The sequence below is a fragment of the Emydura macquarii genome, unplaced genomic scaffold (genome assembly GCF_026122565.2).
Source record: "Emydura macquarii macquarii isolate MOO-44397 ecotype Brisbane River unplaced genomic scaffold, CSIRO-AGI_Emac_v2 contig_3328, whole genome shotgun sequence".
Lineage (NCBI taxonomy): Eukaryota > Metazoa > Chordata > Testudines > Chelidae > Emydura > Emydura macquarii.
Window position 1 is genome coordinate 6,382,084 of NW_027133465.1, and position 17,375 is coordinate 6,399,458.

At 54.4% G+C, this 17,375-nt stretch overlaps 1 protein-coding gene across 1 annotated transcript in view; it reads left to right on the forward strand.

Annotated features, from left to right (window-relative positions):
* ARHGEF17 (Rho guanine nucleotide exchange factor 17) overlaps positions 1-17,375 on the forward strand; it is a 222,048-nt gene that overhangs the window by 199,630 nt on the left and 5,043 nt on the right. Inside the window, exons 13-20 of the mRNA XM_067533255.1 lie at positions 1,532-1,725; positions 2,789-3,039; positions 4,884-5,130; positions 6,957-7,043; positions 7,834-7,901; positions 9,821-9,969; positions 15,438-15,612; positions 16,325-16,582. Coding sequence (XP_067389356.1) covers positions 1,532-1,725; positions 2,789-3,039; positions 4,884-5,130; positions 6,957-7,043; positions 7,834-7,901; positions 9,821-9,969; positions 15,438-15,612; positions 16,325-16,582 — 1,429 coding nt within the window. The remainder of the gene's footprint in view (positions 1-1,531; positions 1,726-2,788; positions 3,040-4,883; positions 5,131-6,956; positions 7,044-7,833; positions 7,902-9,820; positions 9,970-15,437; positions 15,613-16,324; positions 16,583-17,375) is intronic.

The window sequence follows — 17,375 nt, forward strand, 5'->3', positions numbered from 1 at the left end:
GGGCAGGGGCAGCACAGATGACGGTGAGCCATGCACGCCAGCGTGCTTCCAGCCCGAGCCGGAAGGGAGCCCGAAAGAGGGCTGCTTTAAAGTCCGTCCGGCCTTTGGCCCTGCTCTGCCGAGCAGCCGGTCGGTGCCAGCTGTGACTGCGTTTGCTTTGTGTGGTGGGTGCCGGTCTGCCGAGCTGGGGGCTGTTGTATCCTCGGTGGCTGGGCTCTCCATGAAATCAGTGTGTGTCACGGGGATCTCAGCCCTGCGGTGCGAGGAAGCTGCCGGGGCCCCCCGTTGAACGCACACAGGGCTCCTCAGACCCACATGACTGCATATCACTCCCACAGTACCGGCGAGTCTGTCGGTGAAAGGAAAGGGACCCCGTTCCCTGGGAAGGAGAGCAGCTCCTGGGGTGGCAGAACTGACTGGTGCCCCCACACTGGAAATATGGGGGGGGGGTGGATCTATGTCCTTCCCCCTCCCCCATGTCACACAGAGATGAGAGCAGGACCTGGCTATGCTCCACACCCGCGTGCACGCGCCAGAGGCTGGGGGGTGCAGAGACACGAGTGGGATCTGGAGATGGGTCTGGAGCGGCCGCTGGGGAGCAGGTTGGACTCCCCGGCCCAGCCCAGTCCCACCTTGCAGCCACTACAGAGACACCCGGGGTCCCAGCGGAGACATCTAGCCTGGAGGAGGGGCAGGAGCACGAGCAGCAGCTGCCGGGGTGGAGAACAGGACGGGGCACCGGCACCTGGGTGGGGGGCATCGGTGCGCTGGGCTCTGTCCGCCGAGGAATTGCTGGAGGAGTGGCAGGGACTACTGGGACGCCCCTTCCCAGCTTGGAATCAGCTGCTCCCCATTCGCTCCCCTCCCCGCATCCCTCTGCCCCGCCATCCACAAAACTCCCCCTGCCCCCTGAGTGGTTGCAGATTTCCCAGGGCACCTGTTACGTGAGGCGTCGGCAGAACAGGCCGTCGAGTCTCTTTCACGCCCTCAGCTGGTGTGACATGGCCCTGGCGCTGCCGAAGTCAAAGGAGCAACGATGGTTGATGCCAGCTGAGGGTCTGGCCTGCCATCTTCTGGACGAGATACTGAAGTCCTTATTTCCTCTCCTCACTAGAGGTCCTCTGGTGCTTTTCCAAAGGAGCAGGGGTGTTAGCCCTGGGGTCCGGGCCAGATTCCATCCTGGGTGATGCATTGTGCATCTCTCATTTCCCCTGCCGTTTGGAGTGGCTGCGGTATTCTTCTTCCCTTTCCCATCCTGAACCGTTGGGTGGTGTTCTAGTGAGCTGTTAAGCAGCTGCCATGTTCCACGCCGAGGTGGCTGCATGCCAGCGGTGACGCCTGTGTGCAGTTTGGGATGAACAGTAACCATGGAAACGGAAACTGTTTTTATTAAACCGAGAGACAGAGCACCGCCTCTGTCCTGTACCCGTCTGCCCCCCCCGGCCTGGCCGCTTTGAGACATTCATCGGGAAGGCCTTTCAGTACAATTAAAAAATGACCTGAAACTTCCTTGTCTTTTGCCCCCTTCCAGTTCTCTTGTGCTTCTCCCAGTCACAGCAGCCCAGAGAACGCCTACGAGGTGTGGGTGTGTAACAGTGACGGCTACGTGGGGCAGGTCTGCCTTCTCAGCATCAAGAAGGAGCCCACGGTGGAGGCCTGCATAGCCGTGTGCTCGGCCAGGATCCTCTGCATCGCCGCCGTGCCGGGCCTCCAGAGGATCTACAGGTACGAGATGCCAGTGCATCCGCGGCTGGCAGGAAAGAGGGACTGCTGCTTGGACAGACGCTGGGCTGCCTGGGAGGGGAAGGGGTCCAGGCCAGGCAGTGGACGGCAGTGACGCCTGTTAGTCGTGAAGCGTCAGAAACAAACACAAGGTTCCTAGGATAGCTGCGAGGAGGGGAAGGCTGGCCCAGTGGTCGGGTGCTAGTCTGGGACTTGGGAGAGCAGGGTCCCGCTCTCTTCTCTGCCAGGCTTCTTGTTTTCCTGGGAGTGAAATGAGTCTCTCTGCGCCCTGGTTCCCCAGCTGTCCGGTCGGGGTGCCAGAACTGCTCTACCGCACAGGGCTGCTGTGAGGATAAACACCTCCGAGACGGTGAGGAGTTCAGACACTTCCCCCGTCGGGGGAAGGATTCCAGAGCCCGGATGTCTCCATTGCAATTTACAGCCCTGCAGCCCCAGCCCCGTGAGGCAGGAGCCGGCCGCGGGGGTTTGATCGCAGTGTAGACGCACCCTTGGTTCTGTTCCTGGCGCTGGAAATACTTGACCTAAAACCTACAGCCCCCTGCTTTACAGACATGCTACTTCTGATCTTTTGTGGAGATCTTTAACGTTTTGTGAGCCCTGGCTGTCTCTGACCCAACGCAATAAGGCATCTGGCTTTCCAGGCAGAGGGGGAGAGGGAGATAGCAGACGCTGGTTTTCATTAAAGCTCCAATGTGCATTTTCTGTAATATGCAGCATATAATAATAGTTTTTGATATTTAACCCTCCCAGCAGCCCCCCTTAGTGAGATGAGCCTTCTTCCCCCATTTTAAAGATGGGGAAACTGAGGCACGGTGCCTTTCCCAATGCACAGGGCCGGTCAGCAGCAGAGCTGGGACTAGAACCCAGGCCTGCGTCCGATCCACTAGTCATTCACTTACAAAACTCACTAGTAGCGTCACGTATCTTGTGAGCAATGCAGTCACTCCATTTGTGCCCCTATAGCCATGCCCCCTCCTGTATGGGGCAGGGTTTGCCCATGTAAACGTGCTCCTGGTTTTACCTCGGCTTGTCTCCCTAATAACAGGGAGCGTCCCGAGTCCCTGATGAGTCCCACCTCCGAGCCGGCCCCCTCGGTGCTGGAGGACGCTGGGCCCCAGCAGTGCCTGCACATCTCCATCTCCGGCTCCTCGATAGAGCTCTCCGAGCCCATGGACAGCGCCAACAGGGAGCTGATGCCTTTTGACAGCGACGATACAGATGACGAGTCCTCTCCGAGCCCGTCGGGCACCCTTCAGAGCCAGGCCAGCCACTCCACCATCTCCTCCAGCTTTGGAAGTGAGTCAACACATCTTAGGCTACTGAGACCGAACCCTGCCAACACAGGGGGAGCTGATGGTGATCCTTATATTTAGGCTTCCTAACACTTCCCATTATATTTGTGACCTCTTTTTAGAGAAGCTCTCACGCCATGATTAATTGCATCTGGCCTTTGATATTCTGCAAGAGGCTAGAGAGATGCCTTCTCATTGTCCCGTGAAAGTTCAGCTTTGGCTGAGATACAAACGGTCAAATCACCATTGCCCTTCGCTGGCTTGCATTTCTCAGGGACATCGTGTTGCAGCCACAAAGAGAATTTGTTTTCACTTTTTTTCTTTAAAAACAAAATCTAGGGAATGACATTCAAGAAAACGACATGAAAAGATCATTGTTAAGGTTGCAGAATCAAACACTCAGAAGTTGGGAGATGCCAGAATTCAGGTTGCCTGTGAGACCTGAATTCAGCCCATTTGTGCGTATGCATTATGATACAGTCTTTAATTAGATGATCACGTACTATTTTGTTCCATAGGATCCTTGCCTCATTCAATGCATCCGAAGGATGCACAGGGCGGGCAGAGTAAGGTTGCACCGGCAAATGTGTATCTGGCATTTTCCTAACTTTTAAGTGCTTGACTTCGCAACCTCAGTAATGTTCTCTGAATGTTATTTTTTCATATGTAATAAATATAGATGTTTGCAGAGATGTTGTAGCCATGTTGGTCCCAGAAGATGAGAGAGACAAGGTTGTCTTCTCCAGACCTGAAGAAGACCTCTGTGAAGCTCAAAAGCTTGTCCTGCCACCAACAGAATTTGGTCCAGTAAAAGATCCAACCTCTCCCACCTTGTCTCTCATACATATATTTGGAATATTTTGCATGTGTCTTTAATAGATCTCTAATCTTGGTCCCTACACTGCAGTAGGACCAGGATTTGGATTTGGATGTTCAGTATAAATCCATAGTTACTCCAATAAGTAAATGGCTTGACTCTGAATTTGGGTCAGTGTATCTGAGAACAGAATATCCCCCCGCTCCCTCCGCTCTGTAGAGGGTTTGGGGATTGATCCTGCAGGCTGAAAAGTGCAATAGAAATGTCAGATACTAGGAAATGCTAAAAGTCCCTGTAACAGGGGCCTGCTCCACCCCCGTCTTCTTCCCTGCGGGGACTACACAAGCTCCACCAGGCTTGCACTCAGCAACCTTTTATTTCTAGTTTCCTCCACTAATATCACCATGGTCCCCATGCAACCCTCCCTTTACAAGGTTATCCAAGCTTCCGCCCTCTCACCAGGACCTGAGGGGAACAGAGGCCTCCCTACGCTGAGCCCTCTGTGTGACGAGCTCCTTCTCTGTTCCCCCTGCTCTCCTCCTGGTCTCCGTGGCTCTTTTATCAGCCCTGGGCTAATGGGGCCCCTGGAGTTTTTACCCCACCCAGCCCACCAGCCTGATTAAGTCTTTATCCCCAGTCAGCTTCTCCTGGGGCCCTCATCGGCTTCTAAGTGATGGGAGTGGAGGCTTACCTACTCACGCCCGGCACTTGGTCACAGTCTTTTTTGATATAAGTTGTCCAGGGCTCCCGGCAGAAAGCACCTACCACTGTGCTATACAGCTACGGAGTGAAACGTCCCCGGTCAGTCTCTGCCCTCCGCTACGCTAGTGGGGACTCACAGTATCTCCATCTGGCGCCTAGACACCCTGGTGCTGGGTGCAAGAGAAATGCTTTGAACTAGATGAGGTTGAACTGGAGGTGGCTTGATTTGGGTTAGCTGGAAATCAGCGAGTTCCTCCGGATTCACACTGGTCAGACTCTGATCCTAAACATGCCTGGTTTGTGTGTTCCTGTCACCTCTCCTGCTCCAGACGAAGAGATCCCCAGCTCCAAAGATGTGGCGGCTGAGACAACCAGCTCGGAGGAGGAGCAGGACCCAGGCTTCCTTCCCATCTCCAGCACCTTCAGCCAGAACAGGAACAGCGAGAGCCCTGTGGATGGGCGGGCGATGCGGAGGTCGAGCCGAGGGTCCTTCACTAGGGGCAGCCTGGAGGAGCTGTTGAGCATAGATCCGGAGGCCTTTCAGAGCTCAATGTGGCTGGGCACAGAGGATGGCTGGTGAGTCAGCGAGGAGCAGGCAGAGTGTTGGAAACGGAGTGGGTGAGGCGTGGTGGGGATGTCTTCTGATCCTGCCGGCCTGCGTGTAGACATGGCTGAGACGACGTCCTTTGGTTGCAATCCTTAATGGCTGGTTGCGCTGGTGCCAAGCTGCAGATATGGGCACTATTGACGGGAAGGACGCTTGGCCTGCGGGGAATGGGGGAAGGGGTAATGGGGGGAGGGGGATTCGGGTATCGTCTGGGCTAAACCCGGAGAATGGAGGGAGGAGGAGAAAAGAAGATCTGCTCAGTGCTGGTGGAGACGCCAGGCCACACACAGGCCTAGTATAAGCAGGTGCAACAGCATTGATTTCATTGGCATTGTGCCCGTTTGCACCAGGAGGGTCTCATCAAACCCTGGTGAGTCGTGTTCTCCACCAATCAGGCGTGCCAGGCCTCTTAAATCCACCTGGTAACAAGTCCGCCCACAAGCACACACGTGCATGCACATGTAACCGCACACACAGACACATCCTAACGTCCCCCGTACTCACACCCACACAGACACATCGTCATGCACACATTCCTGCCACACCCACACTGACAGAGACACACAGGATCTGGTGCCCTCTTCTGGCCTTAAACTCTATGACTCTGCATCCGTTCCCATATGCACAGCATCCCCCCTCCACACACACACACACACACACACACACGCATGCACATTTGTGTGCACACGTGAGCCTGAAAAAGCAGGATGGAAATATTTGAAAACCCTGTCACCAAAGCGTGGCCCTGCACACCAGGGCTGGGAGAGGGCTCAAGCTTTTGTCTTGATGTTAGTAGCCAGGGGCTTTTGTGCTGACACTTTTCCTGGTCCGTGTGCAGGCCACAAGGAGCCGAGATAACACAAGAGTTGGTTTTCTGAAGGTCTTCCCCCAGGCAGGTACAGGCTGCATTGCCCATTGTCCTGGCCGGTAAACACAAACACTTCTGCCTGCACACACCCCTGGTATGTACGCAGACACTTCACTGCCCACCCGCACCCAGGCACCTGCAGTGTGATTGCAGAGAAATACTGTGTGGGTCCTTGACTTGGAGCCCACTAGAGGGTGACCTAACAACAGCAAACACACAACACAAAGTCAATCTGTGGAACTCCTTGCCAGGGGAAGTTGTGAAGGGCAAAACCGTAACTGGGTTCAAAAAGGAATGAGATCAGTTCCTGGAGGATAGGTCCATCAATGGCTATTAGCTAGGATGGGCAGGGACGCAGCTCCAAGCTCTGGGTGTTCGTAAACCTTCAACTGCCAGACGCCGGGAATGAACAGAAGATGGATCACTCGATAACTGCCCTGCTTTGTTCATTCCCTCTGCAGCACCGGCCTCTGTCGGAAGACAGGACCCTGGGCTAGATGGACCATTGGTCTGACCCATTGTGGCCGTTCTTATGTCCTGACCCATTCAGTGAGCCTTATCAAGGGTGGAGCTTACACTCACCAGCCGGGACGCGCCGGCTTCGGAGAGCTGTGAGCCAGGACTAGGGGGACGGGACAACATTCCCAGCTGCACCACCGCTGAACTTTGCTGCTCTGCTGCTGGGGCCAGTGGGGAAGGGAAACGGAGGCTGAGCAAACATACAAGGAGCGTTTCCCAGCGTTGGGGTTTGATGCGACTGTGGCTGATTCAGCCACACTGGCTCAGACCAATGGCTCAGACCAATGGCCCATCTAGCCCAGGATCCTGTCTTCCGCCAGTGCCTGGTGCTACTGATTGTGCGGGGTCAGAGGGTGGGTTACAGCAAACACACCAGAGGAATCTCACCCGCTTCCCTTCGTCTTCTAGCATCCACGTGTACCAGTCCTCAGACAACATCCGCAACCGGAAGAACAGCCTGAAGATGCAGCACTCGGCCTCCGTCATGTGTATCTTGTAAGTGGCGCATGGCACGTGGCACCAGCCCCTGCCAGGGCCCCCAGGGGGTGTGGCTAAATGTCAGTGAGACGCCCACAGCTGGCCCGGGCCCGCTGACTCGGGCTAAGGGGCCGTTTAACTGCGGTGCAGATGTTCACGCACAGGCTCCAGCCCGAACATCTCCACTGCAATGAAACAGCCCCTTAGCCCGGGCCCTGCAAGCCGGAGTCAGCTGGCATGGGGTGTCTGATTGCAGAGTAGACATATCCTCAGTGTCACCATGATCTCAAGAGTAACTAACACAGAGCGGAGATGGCCTTCTGGTGAAGGCACTTGAGGAGGCTGAGTTCAGCGCCTGGTTCACCTTGGGCAAGTTACGGCCTCGGTCTGTGCCTCAGTTTCCCCAGCTGTCAGACAAGGTTAATATTCCTTCCTTGGTCAGCTTGTCTATTCAGACTGTACATCCTTGGGCAGGGACCATTTCTGGTGCAGTCCCTAGCACACAGGGGCCCAGATCTCAGTGGAAGCCAGTGTATGGCGAGGGTGGGCGATGAAGCTGTATATGGGGGGCTCGTAGGAGCTGGGCTGTACAGGATGCTCTGTTAGAAGAAGCTAGAGGTTGAGGTTGGGGATAGTTAAGGGCTCATGATATGGGGCACTTTGGGGAGGGGAGGAGAGACTAAAGAGCACCAAGTGAGCGGCCTTTCGCAGGACAGACTAGATTCCCTCGGCGCAGCCTGCGGTGGGAGTCGTACTGTCGACGTGACGTCCATCGCAGGCTAACTGTGCCGGCTTCTCTTCTCTGCAGATATCTGGATAACCAGGTCTTTGTGTCCCTGGCAAATGGAGAACTCATCGTCTACCAGAGAGAGGCAGGTGAGTCGGAGCGCATCAGTGCTGTGTGCTGACGTAGGGCCCATCCCACAGCCTCCCAACTCCCCTGGGAGACGGGTTAGTATTAACAGCCCCACTGTGCAGACGGGGAGGGGAACAAGAGAGGTGACTCAGCAGAGAGCACACAGTGAGTGAGTGGCAAAGATGGGCATAGGACCCAGGAGTCCTGATTCACAGTCCCTTTCTCCAACCGCTAACGTCATGTCCTCCCTGACTCTAGATTAACTCATCAGTTTGGGCCAACGTTTTCAAAACTATCCACTAATTTTGGGCGCCCAAAGGCCCTGACATTTATTGGGTGCTTATCTGCAGTTAGCAGGCACTTCTGAAAATATTGGCCTTATATTGTAAAAACTGCCCTTTTACTTACTGCTCTGGGCCCGATTCTCCTCTCTCTTACCTGGGTGCAAATCGGGAGTAACTCCACTGAAGCCCATGTGGTTGGACTATAAGGAAGAGGAGAACCCAGCCTCACTTCACTGTAAAGGGTGGTCTTAGCAATGACCGAAGCACTGGTATATTTTTGCTCTGCTTGTGGCACGTGGAATTGGAGATTCCTGGCCAAACTCTGCCCTCGTGTGCACCTGATGCCCACAGCGACCCTAACCCAGTCCCCACTGTTGAGCTGGGATCAGAGCGAATGCGGTTTGGACGCCAGGGGTCAAATTCTGCTCCCAATTCAGGTTGGCATGAATCGGGAGTTACCTTGGAGTCGCTCTGGAGTGACACTGCTGCAACTAGGTGGTATTCAGCCCCACATTTGCCGTCTGGAAGCTCTGGGGTTGTGTGTTAACGCCTTGGCTCTGGATGTTAGGGAGGTGTCAGGGTTTGTGCCAAGCGGGTGCAGTGTCAGAGCCCGCCGTCTGGAATGGGAAGGGTGTCTCCGGCTGCTCCCCAAACGCATGATGGAAAGAACCAGGCAGGGTCACACTGGGGGCCAGCTCTCCCCCGGGGCTCAGGCGTAGCATGTAGAATCCCTGTCTCGGAGGAGCGCCTGGTGGGATGAGAAGGAAACATCCTGGAGGTTGCAGAGCAGGTTTATAGCCGCAGGCTGCCTGCCCCTGTTTCTTGTCTCCTGCGTTGTAACGAGGAGTCGCAGGCAGCCGGGGGGCGGTGGGCGTTCTGAGCTAGGTGGCTGCTAAGAGTACCTGGCCTGCTGATTTTGCAGCAGAGTGACCGCGCTTGTTAGCCCACGTAGCCTTAGTCTGAAGGGCCTCTCCTTAGCTCGGCCACAGGCTTCCCTTCACCTTCCCCCTCCCCTGGAGGCGGCACTGGGGCTCTGGCTTTCAGCCCCGGGGTGGCAGCGGCAGTGCAGAAAAAAGGGGGGCGAGGGGGCACGAAATCTGCTGTGATCAGTGATCCTGACCAATAGCACGTTGTACATTTCCCGGACTTCTGCGCTGCTGCTGGCGCGGCGCCGCCCACAGAGCTGGGCAGCGGTATATGTCCTTTTGTGGGGGGGGGAGACGCAGTGGGGGGCGTAAAGGACACAAAGAAGGGGGGCGCGATGAAATAAGTTTGAGAACCACTAGCCTAGAGTAATATTTCCCACGCGCTAGTCCAGTGGGTCGGGCACTAGCCTAGAACTTGGAAGATCTGGGCTCAAGTCCCTGCTCTGCCACAGACTTTTTGTCAGGCCTTGGGCAAGTCACCTAACCCCTCGGTGCCTCAGTTTCCCACCTGCATAATGGGGATAATAACACCGCCCTGCCTCCCAGGGGTGCTGTGAGGAGCTCAGATGGGCAATAGGAGGCCGGAGGGTGTTCAAAGCGTCACCCACACGTCATGCCTGTTTCAGAAGCCAGTCTAGTTTAACAGGACTCGTTTTCCTTCGGCCCATGTGGCTGCTGTGGGCGCAGCTAAGGAGAAGCCAACTGTCGATTTCCTCTTTGTCTTTGCAGGACATTTCTGGGACCCCCAGAGCTCCAAATCCCTGTCCCTGGGTTCCCCGGGGAGCCCTGTGACGAAGATGGTGTCAGTGGCCAGCAAGCTGTGGTGTGGGTGTCAGAACAGAGTCGTCATCCTCAACACGGCCACGCTGCTGCAGGAGGTACCCGCTCACTTTCCCTGCGCCCAGAAGGGGGCAAACAAACATGGGGGTCCCGGGGGGTTGTGGGGACTCCGTGCCCTTGGGGCCCAGTGCAAGGCCTAATGAAGTCTACGGAAAGACTCCTGTTGATTTCAGGGAGCTTTGGATCAGCGCTTAGTGCAGGGCATAGGCAGAATGAAGCTGGGATTTCTGCTCAGGAGAGATATCTGTCCAGAAGGAAATCCTCCAGCCCCTCACAGTGAGATGTGCTCAGTCACCAGGTCATTTCCTACGTCAGGTTCCAAAAGGCTCTAAGGACAGTGCACGGCCAACCCCCATTGTCTGCTCCGCATCACGCTTTCCGTCCCCCATGTCTGTGAAGAATGGCAGCCTCAGAGCTTCCAGACCTCCTGTGGGGTGAGGGTCATCCTGGGAGCACAGAGCTACGCGTCTAGGTGGCCACGAGGGAGATGCTATGGGAATGCAAAGGGCAGCAGCACCCCGCCAGCTGCCCCCAAGGGGGTTGCTGAACAGAAGAGATTAGAGGTGAGGGGAGCCTTCTGGTTCATGCACCTGTCTAGGGCTCAGGAAACCTGGGTTCTGTTCTTGGCACTGTCTCTGGATCTTGTCACTTACCGCTGGATTTTTGAACTTCCTCTGCTTTTGGGTGCCTGATGTGAAACATCTAGAGCCTGATTATTGGCGGGGAGGGGCCAGCACCCACCGACTTCCACAAGAGGTTGGGGCTCTCAGCACGTCTGAAAACTGTCCCCAAAGTGTCTCCGGTTGGGCACCCAAAACAAAGGCACTCAAAACCAGCATCTAATTTTCACAGCGTTTTCATACAATCATAGAATCATAGAATATTAGAGTTGGAAGGGACCTCAGGAGGTATCTAGTTCAACCCCTGCTCAAAGCAGGACTAACCTCAGCTATATCATCCCAGCCAGGGCTTTGTCAAGCCTCAGCTTAAAAACCTCTAAAGATGGAGATTCCACCACCTCCCTAGGTAACTCATTCCAGTGCTTCACCACCCTCCTAGCGAAAAACTTTTTCCTAATGTCCAACCTAGACCTCCCCAACTGCAGCTTGAGACCATTGCTCCTTGTTCTGTCATCTACAACCACTGAGAACAGCCTAGCCCATCCTCCCTGGAACCCCCTTTCAGGTAGTTAAAGGCCGCTATCAAATCCCCCTCATTCTTCTCTTTTGCAGACTAAACAAGCCCAGTTCCCTCAGCCTCTCCTCATAAGTCCTGTGCTCCAGCCCCCTAATCATTTTTGTTGCCCTCCGCTGGACTCTCTCCAACTTGTCCACATACTTTTTGTAGTGGGGGCCCCAAAACTGGACACAATACTCTAAATGCGGCCTCACCAATGCCGAATAGAGGGGAATAATCACTTCCCGTGACCTGCTGACAATGCTCCTATTAATGCAGCCCAATATGCCATTAGCCTTCTTGACAACCAGGGCACACTGCTGACTCATATCCAGCTTTTTATCCACTGTTACCCCCAACTCCTTTTCTGCAGAACTGCTGCCTAGCTGGTCAGTCCCCAGTCTGTAGCTGTGCATGGGATTCTTCCTTCCTAAGTGGAGGACTCTGCACTTTTCTTTGTTGAACCTCATTAGATTTCTTTTGGCCCAATCCTCCAGTTTGTTTAGGTCACTCTGTATCTTATCCCTACCTTCCTGGGTATCTACCACTCCCCCTAGCTTAGTGTCATCCGCAAACTTGCTGAGGGTGCAATCTACCCCATCCTCCAGATCATTAATGAAGATGTTGAACAAAACCGGCCCCAGGACCGACTCCTGGGGAACTCCGCTTGTGACCGGCTGCCAGCTAGACATGGGGCCATTGATCACTACTCGTTGAGCCCTATGCTCTAGCCAGTTCTCTATCCATTTTATAGTCCATTCATCCAACCCATACTTCTTTAACTTGCTGATAAGAATACTGTGAGAGACAGTATCAAAAGCTTTGCTAAAGTCAAGGTATATCACATCCACCGCCTTCCCTACATCCACAGAGCCAGTCACCTCATCATAGAAAGCAATTAGGTTGGTCAGGCATGACTTTCCCTTGGTGAATCCGTGTTGACTGTTCCTGATCACCTTCCTCTCTTCCAAGTGCCTTAAAATGGATTCCTTGAGGACCTGCTCCATGATTTTTCCAGGGATTGAGGTGAGGCTGACCGGTGTGTAGTTCCCTGGATCCTCTTTCCTCCCTTTTTTGAAGATGGGCACTATATTTGCTTTTTTCCAGTCCTCAGGGACCTCCCCTGTTGCCACGAGCTTTCAAAGATAATAGCCAATGGATCTGAAATCACCTCAGCCAACTCCCTCAGCACCCTCGGGTGCATTGCATCCGGCCCCATGGACTTGTGAATGTCCAATCCTTCTAAATAGTCTTGGACCTGTTCCTTCAGCACTGCGGGATGTTCGCCTCCTTCCCATTTTGTGCCGCCCAGTGCAGTAGTCTGGGAGCTGATCTTGTCTGTGAAGACAGAGGCAAAAAAGGCATTGAGTACCTCAGCTTTCTCCACGTCACTAGGTTGCCTACCTCATTCTCTAAGGGGCCCACACTTTCCCTAATCTTCCTCTTGTTGGCAACATACCTGTAGAAACCCTTCTTGTTCCCCTTCCCGTCCCTTGCTAGCTGCAACTCCAATTGTGCTTTGGCCTTCCTGATTTCATTCCTGCACGTTCAAGCAGTGTTTTTATAATCCTCCCTAGTCATCTGACCAAGCTTCCACTTCTTGTAAGCTTCCTTTTTGCGTTTAAGTTCGCCAAAGACTTCTTTGTTAAGCCAAGCTGGGCGCCTACCATATTTGCTATTCTTTCTGCACATCGGGATGGTTTGCTCCTGTGCCCTCAATAAGGTCTCTTTAAAATACAGCCAGCTCTCTTGGGTTCCTTTCCCCCTCATATTAGCCTCCCAGGGAATCCTGCCCATCAGTTCCCTGAGGGAGTCAAAGTCCGCTTTTCTGAAGTCCATGGTCCGTATCCTGCTGTTCTCCTTTCTTCCTTTTGTCAGGATCCTGAACTCGACCATCTCATGGTCACTGCTGCCTAGGTTGCCACCCACTTCTACTTCCCCTATCAAATCTTCCCTGTTTGTGAGCAGCAGGTCAAGAGAAGCCCGGCCCCTAGTTGGTTGCTCCAGCACTTGCACCAGGAAATTGTCTGCGACACTCTCCAAAAACTTCCTGGATTGTTTGTGCTCTGCTGTATTGCTCTTCCAGCAGATGTCAGGGTGATAGAAGTCTCCCATGAGAATCAGGTCCTGTGAATTGGAAACTTTCCCTGGTTGAGTAAAGAAAGCCTCATCTACCTCATCCTCCTGGTCTGGTGGTCTGTAACAGACACCCACCACGACATCACCCTTATTGTTCTTGCTTCTAAGCTTAACCCAGAGACACTCAACTAACTTATCTCCAGTTTCATACTGGAGCTCAGAGCAATCATAGTGCTCTCTTACATACAGTGCAACTCCTCCCCCCTTTCGCCCCTGCCTGTCCTTCCTGAACAGTTTATACCCATCCATGACAATGATCCAGTCGTGAGAGTTATTCCACCAAGTCTGTTATTCCAATCATAGTTTCTTGACTGTGCCAGGACTTCCAGTTCCTCCTGCTTGTTTCCCAGGCTTCTTGCATTTGTGTACAGGTACTTGAGATAAGTAGCCGATTGGCCTACTTTCACAGTATGAATCGGGAGGCCTCCCCTGCTGCACCCTCCTCCTTCTGCTTCCTTGTGGTGTTCCTCTTCCCCACTTATCTTCGGGCTTAGGTCCCCGTCCCCCGTCGAACCTAGTTTAAAGCCCTCCTCACTAGGTTAGCCAGCCTGTCTGCGAAGATACTCTTCCCTCTCTTCGTTAGATGAATCCCGTCTCTTCCTAGTAATCCTTCTCCCTGGAACAACATTCCATGATCGAAGAAACCAAAGCCCTCTCTTCGACACCACCTGCGTAACCACGCATTTACTTCCGCAATGCGATGGTCCCTACGTGGGCCTTTTCCCTGAACAGGGAGGATGTCCTGACTCTCTCTCTCCCCCATCTGTGACAAAGGTGGGAGAAAGCTAATTACCTCCCTCCCTGCAGAGTCTCTGAAGTGCCTGCCCTCTTCTAAGGCAAAGGCTACAGAAATGCAGCGTATTCATAGACTCCTCTTCTTGCATCCTGGGCAACGGCCCTCGTATACCCAGCTTGGCTCGTTTTGTCACCCACACACACCTTTACCCCAGTCCGTAGGGCTCAAGGCATAACCTGGTTAAGACACCCCCACCCTTCCCCAATTCGTAGGGCTCTGTGTGTAATTCTCTGCCGGACAAACTTCTCCTGGTAGCCAGTCAGGATTAGATCATCTGGGGACTCCAGTTTCTGCACAGTGTGGTTGGCAGGGTGCTGAGATCTGCCAGCTTTGATCTTCTTGGCCTGTGTGTGTGTCCTGGAGTTCGGCTTCAAAGCACTTCCTTTTGGACCTCAGTTTATATAGCGAAAACCTGGGTCCTGCTTAGCTGTACCTTAACCAATCATTTTAAACGAAAGCACTACAACACGCCAATCCTAGCCCATTACGATACAGTCCTTTAACCAACCATGTCCCAGCACCTTCCTTGATTTAAATAATGCACGCTTCGTTATGCAACAGACAGAAACAATCAAAGGACCAGACAGAAATCTTGCAAATAAACAGAATTGGGGACCATAAAGACAAAACAATCCGAAGTGTAGCTTTTACACCCACAGCTGTTGAGAAGTGTTTCCTTTCCAGACAGAACGCTGTCAGAAAAAGTTTTCTGTAAGGTCTGTTCCTTTATCTGACGGTGGTAGGTAATATTCGGACAGTAGCACCTTCTTAGCAGCCTGATATTACACTGGTTTGGAGTAATTTCAGGAACATGAAGATGTGACTACCTGCCGCTTAGCTCATGGCTGCTGCCTCTTCTAGTATGGCTGCTACTGCTTGGCCCAAGAACAAAGTCTAAGCTTAGCCCAAAAACCAAGGCCTCAGCCCCTGCAGTTTGGTTCTGTGCAGATGTGAGGGCTCCGATGTCGTCTTACCGACAGATGTGATCTACTGGCGGAGGGACGGGCCTGGGCGTCAGGAGAGCTGGATTCTCTTCTCAGCTCTGCGACTGACCTTGGCAAATCGCTCCCTCTCTCTGGGCCTCTGTTTCCCCCTTGGCCTTGTCTGTTTAGATTGCAAAGGAAGCTCCTTGCTATGTCTGTATAGCACCTGGCACAATGGGGCCGTGATCTCAGCTGGGCCCTCTGGGAGCTACCAGCATGCAAGTGATAGTAAAGGGAGCGCTATGCCAGGAGGAAAAGTCACCTCCTCACCAGCAAGCCGAGCTCCCTAAAGCACAGGGCTGCATGGCATAGATGAGTAGCCCGTTGGCTCTGCTGCCCGTGCAGAGGGGCCCGTCCTTTGGCAGCAGTACAGTGGACGCGCTGCGACAGCTGTTCTCCTCTCCGTCCTCAGCACACCTTCCACATCGGGCAAGACAGCAACCGCAGCGTGACCTGCATGGTGAGCTGCAGCCTGGGGATCTGGATCGCGCTCCAGAGCAGCGCCCAGGTCAGGCTGTACCACGCCACGAGCTACGAGCAGCTGGCTGACGTCGATATCACGCCCCTGGTCCACAAGATGTTAGCAGGTACCCGCGCTGGCTGTGAACGGTTTGTCTGCTGCAGAGGTGTGAAAGCGGGAGAGCCCTGCCTCTGCACAGCTGCCGTCTCTGTGGTGTCACGGCCATAGAGCCCGGGCTGGGGGGGGACAGAGGGGCAGTCCGAGAGGGGAGACCACTGAACAAAGGATGCGTTTGGGATTTGATCAGCCGTCCCTCCGCAGGCCAGCCTGGCACCTCCCAGGGAGCTGTCGTTTGTTCGCCCCTGGTCAGGCTTGGGTGGTCACTGTGCCAGCTTCCTGAGACAGCAGCCGTGGCTCTTCGCCCTGGCAGATGACGCCCGTGCTGTTTCAGGGGGAGGGAGTGGGAGGCGTTGGGGGGCAAAGGCCACAGGACCATCCTGTTCCTCTTCCCTTTGGACCCTAGCAGAACTCGCATATTGGTTTCCCAGAGAGGTCGGGCCAATGTGTAATCACTGCGCCCCCCAAACAGCTGACTCAAGAAGCTAGGAAGGGCCAAGGTCTGGCACTGCCCACCCCAGTCTGCCCTGGGACAGAGATCACGCCCACGTGGCCCAGATGATCCCTGCTCGATGCCCTGCAGAAAGGCGCCTTGCCCACGTGCGGTAGATGCTGCAGAGAGCTTGACCGAAAACCTCCTTTGGCCACATGTGCCAAGGGCCTTGTAGTACGTCGGGTCACCTGTGCTTTATCGCCTGGTCCTTTTCTTGTCCCTCTCGCAGGTTCGGATGCTATTATCCGCCAGCATAAGGCTGCCTGTTTGCGGATCACAGCCCTCCTGGCTTGCAAGGACTTGCTGTGGATTGGCACCAGCGCCGGGGTGGTGCTGACGCTGTCCGTAACGGCCAATGCCACCTCCTCGAAGACGCCCCCGACGCCGGTGGGTTTGTCCCAGGGCCACACGGGCCACGTGCGCTTCCTCACCTCCATCGAACTGCCCGACAACTTCGATATCCTCTTCCCCCTGCCGAGGGATCCAGGTGGGTCCAGGAGGCGGATTACACTCAGAACCCTGAGATCAGCAGGGTGAGGGAGGGCTAAATTCCACCCAGCAGCTGCCCCCCGACCATGGAACCAGGGCCCCTTTTCCCACCCTCTGTTGTCCCTTACTCTTGGAGTTGTCCCTTTGGACGGGCCTACTGGAGGGGTAAGAAGTTGGGATGGGGGGCATAATCCTGCCTGTAGATATCCAGGAGAGATGGAGAAGACCTTCAAATCCCATTTAGTCTATCCCCCATGGGCCCCGAGCAGGATCGTTCCCCTTTATTACCAGATGTGGGCAAAAACAATGTTATAGGAGTCATACAATGTCCCATGCTGTTTTTGGTGGGCCTGTATCTCAGGAGCCCCTTGCTCAAGCAACCCCTAACCCTACCCCAGACCTCCCTATGACACAGCAATGTCCAAGACAATCTGAGCTGGCATGTGGCTTTTAGACCACTTAGGAAGATCATCTGGTAAACAGCAAGCGAGTCACAACCCTCCCTCTAGAAAAGCTACGGCTCTGCTCTCACATTCCCTCGTGCTCCATCCAGCCTCGTTCGCAGTCACCCAAGAGACACAACTACACCACGGATCTTGGGAGACTAATCTGGTGTGCAGCAGGGTGCAGGCGCTGAGCGCGCCCCCTTACGGCATGGTACGCTGCTGCAGACACCTGACCTCGGTTTAACAGCTCTGTTCGGGGGAGTTGGTGGGGGGGGGAGGCCATGTCAAAGCAGCCCACCACGGTAGCATTTAACTTCAAAAAAGGAATCAACACAAAAATGAGGA